Source organism: Neovison vison, chromosome 7 (assembly GCF_020171115.1).
Source record: "Neovison vison isolate M4711 chromosome 7, ASM_NN_V1, whole genome shotgun sequence".
NCBI lineage: Eukaryota > Metazoa > Chordata > Mammalia > Carnivora > Mustelidae > Neogale > Neogale vison.
In genome coordinates, this window is record NC_058097.1 from 57,412,921 (window position 1) to 57,423,803 (window position 10,883).

Below are 10,883 nucleotides of genomic sequence, written 5' to 3' on the forward strand. Positions count from 1 at the left end.
GCAGAGGCTTTAACCCACGGAGCCACCCAGGTGCCCCCCAATTTTTTTTTTTTTTAAATGAAAGCTACATGAAATTGTCAGAGGAAAATGCTCAAAATATAGTTGAGAAGCATGTGTTACAAGAGAACTAGAAAGGATTCCAGGGGCGCCTGGGTGGCTCAGTGGGTTAAAGCCTCTGCTTTCGGCTCAGGTCATGATCCCAGGGTCCTGGAATCAAGCCCCGCATCGGGCTCTCTGCTCGGCAGGGAGCCTGCTTCCTCCTCTCTCTCTGCCTGCCTCTCTGCCTACTTGTGATCTGTCAAATAAATAAATAAAATCTTAAAAAAAAAAAAAACAAAAGGATTCCAATTTTCTTAACACAATAATACTATAAATATATTTTTTGTGTGTAGATCTAGTGTACACTACATGTATATGTGTGTATTTTTAAGCAAAAGTTACAGGAAAATTAACAAAATCTTAATGGTAGTGACCATCTCTGGGTAGAAGTATGAGGAATTAAATTTTACTTTTGTGCATTTTCCACGTTTGCAGTGAAGAACTTACATCACTTTTACAAACTGATAAAACCTGGTATTCTGTAGTTTACAGTAACCTCCCCTGACGAATTTACTTGACTGTTTCAAGATATCTACATGGAAATGAGTAGGAATATTATGCCTAGAAAATGTAATCTGAAATGAGAAATAGAAAATTTGTAAAGGTCTCTGTTGTCTGGAGAGGAAGGCAAGTGACAAGCTTGTTTTCCACCTTATCCACTGAGGCCACTGTAACCTTAGCTCACCCAGCAAATACTGAGGCTGTGAAAACTGACCCTTCAGGAGCTGCCATTTTGGGGACCAAGGTGGAAGGAAAGGGGCAACTGCAAGCCAGGCTTCTAGAGCTGTCTAGAGCCATGAAGTTACTGCTGGGTGTCCACTCGCCAGAGGGCAATGATAGGTGGAACACTCCCAAATCTGTACCCCACACGGCAGGCAGGAGGAATGGTCAAAAGTGGAGCTTATCCATGTTTTACAATATCCATGGTAAAATGCTAACATTTAGATTACTCAGAAAAGAGATTCTCGAGGCGCCTGGGTGGCTCAGTGGGTTGAGCCTCTGCCTTCAGCTCAGGTCATGATCTTAGGGTCCTGGGATCGAACCCCTGCATTGGGCTCTCTGCTCAGTGGGAAGCCTGCTCCCACCAATCTGCCTGCCTCTCTGCCTACTTATGATCTCTCTCTGTCCAATAAATAAAATCTTAAAAAAAAAAAAGGTCAAAAAAATTACTAGGAAACATTTGTGTATAAATCAATTAATAATATCACTTGTTAAAATCGAAGACATGGAATTGTTAGTAGAGCCTTCATCAATTTAGAGTCTGGAAAAAGTTGTAGTGCTGGGTATGGTTTCTCCACCTTGGCATATCTGTGGCTAGATAATTCTTTGTTGGGGGCCTGTCTTGGGCAATACAGGATGTTGAGCAGCATTCTCTACCCACTAGCTGCTAAGTGGCACCCCTCTGTTCTGCCAGTTAGGATAAAAGTCTTTAGACATCACCAAATGTCTCCTGGAGGACAAATCTACCCCAATTGAGAACCTCTGGCTTAAGTAACACTGACCGTTTCAAGGCAATGGCTTTCAGTAGGAGCTGTGACACCCCCAGGGAATGTAGTAGGATTTCACGGGGGCTTTTTTGGTCATTGATCTGGCCATGAATGCAGCCGACATGTACATGGGGGCCACATGTGCACTAATGACTGTGACATGCAGAACAGGCCCCTGCAGACCCTGTATGTATATATGTGTGAAACAACCAGTTTGAAATGAGATCCTAAGTCAACTTCACATATTAACTCCTGCGTGCTTAGAATTTTATACAGAATTTTCCAGAAATGCAGTGGCATTTTGTTTTGTTCCACTTTTGCAAGAGTTAGTCACCACTTAAGAAAATCACATCCCATACAGGAATGCCCGTCACGGTATTTCTATGGCCAACATTATATCCCATATACCAGATGACAACAGCCAACACCCCAGATGTATATAGGCATAATGGCCCACACAGTCACATGGAAAGATACTGCACCCACTTAGTACACGTTACTCTACCATAATTACTTTTGTTTTAATTATGCTCTACAAAAAGGGACTGTAGATCGATTTTCTACAGTACACGTGTGTAGGTTACATTACCTGTGAATTCATTTTGGAGTAATAGAGGGGACAGTAGAAAATATCTATGGTTAAAGGGAGCACTGGGCTTGACAGATTTGAGAACCATCAAACTCAGGTATTTGCAAAGCACCATTTTCCTAAGAAATCAGAGGTCACCTTAGACATTTCTACCCCCAGTCCCCCTTTCCATGAATGCACCGTGTGGACTTAACGACAGTTTTGTACCTATGGTTCAAAAGTCATCCGTAGAGCTCCTCTCCTATGAGGAGTCTCTAATGTCGAATAACACGGAAGCACCCATGGAAGACTCTTCAACGCCAATAACGTGAACTGGGTTTTTCTCTTGCATGATTTCATGGATGTCGAATAATGCAAGAGCCCGGCTCGCAGGCTGTCCTGCCTTTGTTCCGCTCCCAGGGTTCTCACTTGAGTGTGAGTGCTGATGGCGGCCAGGGTGAGAGCTCCGGCTGAAGGACTGCTCAAGCCGTCGCGGGTTCCGTCCCTGGGGCTCCTCTCTGGTATGAGTTATCTGGTGTCGGATGAGGTGCGAGCTCTGAATAAAACATTTCCCACAATGATTACACTTAAAAGGCCTGTCGCTCCGGTGAGCTCTCTCCTCTGGATTCAAAGGTGGGTCACAGCTGAGGGCTTCTGTCCATTCGTGCTTTGTTAGATCTGGAGTCTGCTCAAAGATTAGCCGCTGGCGGCACTCGTAGGGCTTCTCCCCAGCATGCTTCCGCTGATGCTGGGCCAGAGAGGAGCTGTGTCTGAAACCCTTCCCACAGTGGTTGCACTCATATGGCCTCTCCTCTGTGTGTGTCCTCAGATGCAGAAACAGGCAAGTGGTCCGTGAGAAGGATTTCCCACACACGCTACACGTGTATGGCTTCTCTCCAGTGTGTGTCCGCTTGTGCCGGCCCAGGGATGAATTCTGGTTGAAGGCCCGCCCACAGTCCTGACATTCATAAGGTTTCTCTCCGGTGTGAATTCTCCGGTGGACTGTAAGGTGTGTGCTATGGCAGAAAGACTTCCCACACTCAGCACACTTATAGGGCTTGTCTCCTGTGTGGATTCGCTCATGCTGAACCAGGGAGGAGTTCTGGCTGAAGGCTTTCCCACATTCTTTGCACATATAAGGTCGTTCTCCCGTGTGAATCCTCTTATGCACTGTGAGATGTGCGTTGTGGTTAAACGACTTCCCGCAGTCTGTACATTTGTAGGGTTTATCCTGTACCTGGCTTCGTGTGAGTTCCATAACTGGAATGGTTTGACCAGAAGTTTTGCTACAGTCACTGCTGTCACACGTCTCTTTTCCTGAGGACCCAGTCTGCTGACTGATTAAACTTGAGTTATGTTCCGAGTTTATAACCTGTGAGTCGTAAGCACAGAGATATTCTCGCCCAGAAACCTCTGGGGATGCATTTAGGTTTGAGTTCAGGACACCATTTTCCCCAAGTCTGAGACTTTCATAGCTTTTATCTTGAATTGGTGCTTCCTTGAGGCTAAATTCCAACTGCCTCAAATTATCCTGTTCTTTCTCAGGCAACTTCACCTGGCCCTCACATTTCCAGTCTTCCCTTAATATGGTGGGACAGGAAGCATCCATCAGGAAGCCTTCCCTTTCGGTGACACAGGATGGCTCCATCTCAGGAAGGCCATGCTCCTTGGGTGGCGTGTGGCTTTCAGGTCCAGACTCCCAGCCTAAAAGAATACCAAAGAGCTCTGAGGGAGTTGATGGAAAAAACACAGAGAGGGTGTCAGGCCCTCCTTTCTAACCGCCCTATTGCTGCCGAAGGGTAGATGAATGTGACACAGTCCCGACCAAGGAGACCCCAATGGATGAAATCTGGTATTCTGATAGAAGGGGACAACGTAACTGGCACTATTCTTCCTGCTTCTCTCTTCCTCTGCCTGAAGCATTGATGTGATGGCAGAGCTGCTGGAGCCATGCCGCAACCCACCAAAAAGCCAGAAGAATCAAAACCATCAGCCCTGGCACCACTGTATGTTGAACCAGAGGCAGCAGCAGTCGCTCTGTAGAAAAAAAAAGTTTCTGTTTTTGAGCTTCTCTAGCCCAGTTTTCAGAGATTTACAGAGGAACACAATCCTTTTTGTGGCTCAGTGGGTTAAAGCCTCTGCCTTCAGCTCAGGTCATGATCCCAGGGTCCTGGGATCGAGCCCCGCATCATGCTCTCTGCTCAGCAGGGAGCCTGCTTCCCTTCCTCTCTCTGCCTGCCTCTCTGCCTACCTGTGATCTCTGTCTGTCAAATAAATAAATAAAATCTTTAAAAAGAAAAAAGAAAAAAGAAGGGTGTGGAGAAGAGGTTTATAGAATATGGACATGAAAGAATAAAAGAGAAGATGGAGGGCAAGTTCACACATTAAAATGATCTTATATGATCTCAGGGTTCTGGGATCGAGTCCCGCATCGGGCTCTCTGCTTGGCAGGGAGCCTGCTTCCTCCTCTCTCTCTCTCTGCCTTCCTCTCTGCCTACTTGTGATATCTCTCTCTCTCTCTCTGTGTCAAATAAATAAATCTTAAAAAAAAAAAAAAAGCGGTCGGGGGGGGGGGGTGGAACCTGCGTGGCTCAGTGGGTTAAGCCACTGCCTTCGGTTCGAGTCATGATCTCAGGGTCCTGGGATCGAGTCCCGCATCGGGCTCTCTGCTTGGCAGGGAGCCTGCTTCCTCCTCTCTCTCTCTCTGCCTTCCTCTCTGCCTACTTGTGATTTCTCTCTCTCTCTCTCTGTCAAATAAATAAATAAATAAATCTTTAAAAAAAAAAGAAAAAAAAGAAAAAAATGATCTTGTGGCGGGGCGCCTGGCTGGCTCAGTCAGTAGACCATGTAACTCTTGATCCTGGGGTTGTGAGCTCAAGCCCCATGATGGGTGTAGAGATTACTTTAAAATAACATCTTAAAGAAAGAAAAAAAGGAAAAGGAAAAAGAAACGATCCTATGGAAAGGGCATGCTCAGATGGCTGCTGAGAGGCAATATGAGAGAGAGGAAGGGGAGGGATTCTGCCCACTGGAGAAGAGGCAGATGGGGAGCATAGGTGAGGAAAACAGAGAGTACAGGAGCAGCGTGCAGACCTTCTGTTCAGAAAAGAGCTAACTGAGCAGGCCTGAGGCTGCCATCCTTAGAAAGGCCAGCTTTTGAGGTTGGCCCTGGGTTAGGTGTGGAAATTTGTATATCAGGGGAGTTCCCACCACTCTAACTGATAAGAGTAGCTCACTGTGCCCAAACTGTGCCAACAGTATGTTTTATGGTGAACAGCTGCTTTCTCCTAGAAGTCTAGCATCTTGGTCTGTGCCAGGCACAGGATGCCTATGGCCAGCCCCCAATGAAACCATCTGGCATTGAGTGTCTAACAAGCTTCCCTGGCAGCTAAGATTTCTCATGTGTTGTCCCAACTCATGGCTGGGGAAGTTAAGCATGTCACATGTGCCTCCACTGGGAGAGAACTCTGGAGTCTTGGCTGCTTCTGGACTTCACCCCATTAGCCTTTTCTTCCTGCTAACTTTCCTCTAGGTTCTTTCATTGAATCTTTGGGTGGTGCTGGGGACCTTGACACACCACTCTTTCCAACCAGCACATCTGCCATCTCCTCCTGGGAGTCTCCTCCTGGGCTGCTGCCCTTAGGGGTTGCCATTTGGCAGATCTCACCTGGATAGTAACCCTGGGCAATTCCTCTCTCTGCTGCCCATAGCTCAGTGCCTTGCTCCAGCTGGGAGATGACTTCAGGTTTTGGAAGCTCAGGTCCTGGGAAAAGGGAAAGAACAGAATATGTGAATCTGCTAAAAAGAGAGAAAGAACCAGCTCAGGATCCAGCCCTAGACTCCTGATAGGGCACGAGGACACCTCACAATAAGGTGAAAACTTTGCATTGGGACAGAACAGTGCAGAAATCCTTCTGCTCATTTGTTCCACAGGGAGTGAGAAGGCAAGATCCCTGATCCCCAGCCCAAGGTCAAGTCCTCATACTAGAAGCCCTGTGACCTACACCCCTTGAAGCATAAGTCACTGCAGCAATCAGCTGGGGAACCAGGCCTTACCCACAGAGAGCAGATGCCCAAAGGTCTCCAGCATCACGTCACGGTACAGAGTCCTCTGGGCAGGCCCCAGCTGCCCCCATTCTTCCTGGGTGAAGTCCACCGCCACATCCCGAAAGGTCACCGGCTCCTGAAATATCACACACACCCTTGAACAGCTAACTGTCTCCATCAGTGCTCCCAGGAAGAGGAGGAGGAATGAGGATGCAGAGAACAGACAGAGAGCCTGTATGTTCTGAGGAATGCGACTCAGGTCTCACTGGGGGCATATGAAAGTATCCAAGCAAGATCAAAGCTAACCGGGGCGCCTGGGTGGCTCAGTGGGTTAAGCCTCTGCCTTCGGCTCAGGTCATGATCTTGGGGTCCTGGGATCGAGTCCCGCATCGGGCTCTCTCCTCGGTGGGAAGCCTGCTTCCTCCTCTCTCTCTCTTTCTCTCTCTCTCTCTCTGCGTGACTCTCTGCCTACTTGTGATCTCTGTCTGTCAAATAAATAAATAAAATCTTTAAATAAATAAAATAAATAAATAAATACATACATACATAACACATCCCACATATCAAACCCTTCCATGGGCTGGGTGTGGCTGCTGTCAAAAGCTAGGTATTTCTGGATCCGAGTTTTGACTCTGCCACTTCCTCCTTAAGAAGTCTACGCAGGTTCACATTTCTACTTTGTTTCCCTGTCTACAAAGAATCATGCTTTGGGGGCTGTGATAGGGAACAAGCGCTATAAAACACTTTCTACAGGACAACATGCAAAAGAATAAAGTTGGTCCTCTACCTCACACCATATAAAAAGTTAACTCAAAATGGATAAAAGATAAAACATAAGAGCTAAGACTATTAAACTCTTATAAGAAAACATAGTAATAAATCTTCAGGATTTGGGATTGGCAAAGGATTCCTAGATATGACAGCAAAAGCATAAGCAAAGAAAGAAAAAAATAAATAAGTTGGAATTCATTAAAATTAAAAACTTTTGTCCTCCAGGACACTATCAATAAAGTGGAAGAAAAAAAAAAGTGAAAAGACAACCGCATTTGCAACAGCAAATCATACACCTGGTAAATGACTTGCATCCAGAAAATATACCTCTTACAACTCACTAATAACAACAACCCAATTAAAATGGTCAAAGGATCTAAATAGGTATTTCTTCAGAGAAAATATAAAATATACAAACACCAAAGAAGCCCATGAAAAAGATGCTCAGCATCATGAGCCACCAGGGAAACGCGAATCAAAATCAGTTATAAATACCTCAATTATAAAGGGGTAGTTTCTTTCTTTCTTTCTTTTTTTTTTTTTAAAGATTTTATTTATCAGAGAGAGAGAGGGGGAGAGAGCGAGCACAGGCAGACAGAATGGCAGGCAGAGGAAGAGGGAGAAGCATGCTCCCTGCTGAGCAAGGAGCCCGATGTGGGACTCGATCTCAGGACGCTGGGATCATGACCCGAGCTGAAGGCAGCTGCTTAACCAACTGAGCCACCCAGGTGTCCCTCTTTTTTTTTTTTAATAAAAATTTTTTAAAGATTTATTTACTTATTTATTTGACAGATCACAAGTAGGCAGAGAGAGTGGGAAGCAGGCTCCCCACTGAGCAGAGAGCCCAATGCGGGGTTCAATCCCAGAACCCTGAGATCATGACCTCAGCCGAAGGTAGAGGCTTTAACCCACTAAGCCACCCAGGTGTCCTGGGGTAGTTTCTTTTAAGAAAAACACAAGTATATTTTAAAATATTAAAGAAATTATAGTATAGATGGCATATGGCTGATTAAACTTGTGCAGGAAGTATGAAGAACCCTTTGGTTGGGAACAGAGGTCTCTGTTCATGTCCCTATGTTATCACCTCTCACTCAGAAGGTCCTCAAACCTTGATACACGCCCCCTGTGCCTCCTGTCTCCCCCTCTGCACGGGTTCTCAGTGACAGCCCGGGCACCAGGTCCACTGTATACTGACCTGTACAGGCCATAAGACCTCTCAATAGCATCACATGAGTCCTTCATGCCAAGCAGCTCCACAGAGAGGCCCACATGAGAAGGAACTGCTAACTGTCATGTGAGTGAGGTGTCCTGGAGATGGATCCTCTAGCCCCAGTCAAGTTCCAGATGACAACAGTCCAGACTGACACCTTAATCATAACCTCATACACCCAGGCCAGAACCAGCATCTAAATCATTTGAGGACGTTTATCATCAGAAACTGAAGTAATATTTAGTGTTGTTTTAGGCCACTAAGCTTTGGGGTTATTTGTTACACAGCAACAGATAACTTACACATGTTCTCTTGCTGCTGACAAAGACTCTTTCCTCCGAACCCTCTTCTCAACTAGGCCCTGACCTCTGGGCTCTGTGTCCATTTTGCATCACCCAGATTCATATAGAGTTGGTTTAGTCAGAATCCCCACCCACCATATCTGATCACTCTCCATGTCTTTTCCAAGTCCTTATCCCCCCAAAATCCTCCAGGCAGTATCTGATCAACTGGCCTCCTTCGACAAGAATCCTCTTAGGTCATGGGGCACTTCGGGGGCTCAGTCAGTTAAGCATCTTACTCTTGGTTTCAGCTCAGGTCATGATCTCAGGGTCATGAGACAAAGCCCTACATTGGGCTCCGTGCTCAGTGCGGAGTCTGCTGGAGATTCTCTCCCCAACCCCTGCCCTGCTCATGCTCTCTCTAAAATAAACAAAAATCTTGGGACACCTGGATGGCTCAGCTTGGGGCATGACCCCAGCATCCTGGGATTGAGCCCCATGTGGGGCTTCTCCCTCTCCAGATTCCCCTGCTTGTGCTCCCTCTCTATCTCTCTGTCATAAATAAATAAAATCTTTAAAATAAAATAAATAAAGTATTAATATTATTATTAATAATAATAATAATAAAGGATCCTGTTAGGTCAGTTTAGCAAGAACTACACCCATCCCTGACCCCAGGTATAAATTCCCATTTCCACTCGTTGTATTCGGAATTTGAGCCCAGTTCTATACTGAAGTCTCTTTCCCGCATTCCAACAGTTTCTGAATAAAATCTCTTTTTACTGCTTTAAGTACAATCCAGCTGTTTTACTCTGACACTGCTCATTCCCTGTCCACCCCATCCAGAGCAAATGCAAACTGAAGCGTGGGTGCACCTCCTGGCGACTGCAAGAACGCACATCGGAAAACATGCAAAGCCAAGGTTAGCAATAGTCTGGCTTGGCCTACTAAATCTGAAATCATGCAAATCCTCGTCAGGAGCAACGAGAGGCAGACAGTAAGTGCAGGACGTCAAAGATGTGGCGCTTCACATCTTTGGAGGTACACATCTTTGTGGAGCTATGAATTATCTTCGGTTTCTGCCGCATGAAGACAGCACTTTATGGAGAACACACGCAGCGGCCACTTTGTCTAGAAATGCTGGAGCTCTCAACCAGGCAGCGTCCCCGACCGCCTTGCAAGCGCGGACCGCCCAGCGCTGCGGTTCCCCCACAGCCCCCGCGAGGACGTCGCTCCCGCCAATCCGCTGCGTGGGGGCCGTCCTTCGCCTCAGGCTGGGCCGGGGCCTCGCGAACAGGGCTCCCGGTGCGTGTTCAGGAATTGGAGCATCCCGACGCGTCTCATGCCTGCTGTCTGCGCGCTGCGCTGACACTAGGGACCGTCACCCCTCACGCAGCAGTCGCCCTCGGGCGCGGGGAAGGCCACCGGCGGGAGCCGGGCCAGCCCTGTCCTAGGGAACGAACCCAAGCGCAATCCCAGAACCGGGAAACCGGAGTAGCAGCGGAGCATGCGCAATCGGGGACCAAAGGGGCCGCGTTCGAATCCCAGCTGCACCCTTCCTAGCAGGGCCGGTGGGCGCGCCCCAGACTGCGCCTCAGTGTCTTCCTGTGTAGAGGGGTAAGGACCGGGCCCTGCTCACCGTGCGCTGGGGGTTAAAGGGTCGATACCTGCAGGAGATACTCGGCCCGCTGCCATCGTTGTTATTTTAATTGTTACCTGAAGCCACTCCGCGGGCAGCCCCGTAGCCATCGCCAGTTCTGTCGCTTCCTCTTCGGGGTTCATTCTGGACCGACAGGTCGAGCACGGGAGCCCAAAGTGACCGTATACCCGGGAGCCGCCCCGGCCTCAAGGACCACTCCACTCGCCGCCCGCCGGACAATGGCGGCCGCCCTGGTGACGCTGAGACTACAACTCCCAGAAGACAGTGCGGCGCGCCTTAGGGCCTGACCAATGAAAACCTTTGTTCGTCGAGACTCCCACCAATGAGAGCCTTTTGGCTTCGGGCCAATGGGACAGTCCACCGGTTGGGCTTCCGGCCACTGGGGGCGCTCCTGCCACAGACCCCGGCGAGCGGTGTTGGGTCGGTGGCGGCGGCTGGCTCCTGCCAGCGGCTGTGGGCTGCGGCGCGCGGCGGGGTGTTGGGCGACTGGGCGTCTCTCGTTCCCCGCGGAGGGGAGCGGAAGGGCTGCCGAGGGACCCGGGTCTTGGGGGGAACGTCCTCCCAGCCTAGCCGCTGGGGGGTCGCGTCTGCGCGCGCCCCGGCGCCTTGACGGCCCTCGGGCAGGCCGCGCTCCCAGGCTTTGCTGCGGAGGCCCCGCTTGAGGATGCCCGTCTGTCCTCGCTGGTGGGGCTGCGCTGCGTTGAAACCGGGGCCCCAGCGTCCTGGCTGGCGGTGCTTTGCTCTTCCGAGCATATACCGC

At 48.7% G+C, this 10,883-nt stretch overlaps 1 protein-coding gene across 1 annotated transcript; it reads right to left on the reverse strand.

Annotated features, from left to right (window-relative positions):
• Positions 1 to 1,197: 1,197 nt before the first annotated feature.
• Positions 1,198 to 10,346, reverse strand: ZNF8 (zinc finger protein 8). Its single transcript, XM_044257449.1, has 4 exons — positions 10,180 to 10,346; positions 6,211 to 6,337; positions 5,822 to 5,917; positions 1,198 to 3,858 (listed from the first exon to the last, which is right to left on the reverse strand). Exons 1-4 carry the CDS (start codon positions 10,243 to 10,245, stop codon positions 2,417 to 2,419), a joined length of 1,731 nt encoding a protein of 576 aa, XP_044113384.1. The 5' UTR covers positions 10,246 to 10,346; the 3' UTR covers positions 1,198 to 2,416.
• Between the last annotated feature and the right edge of the window lie 537 nt (positions 10,347 to 10,883).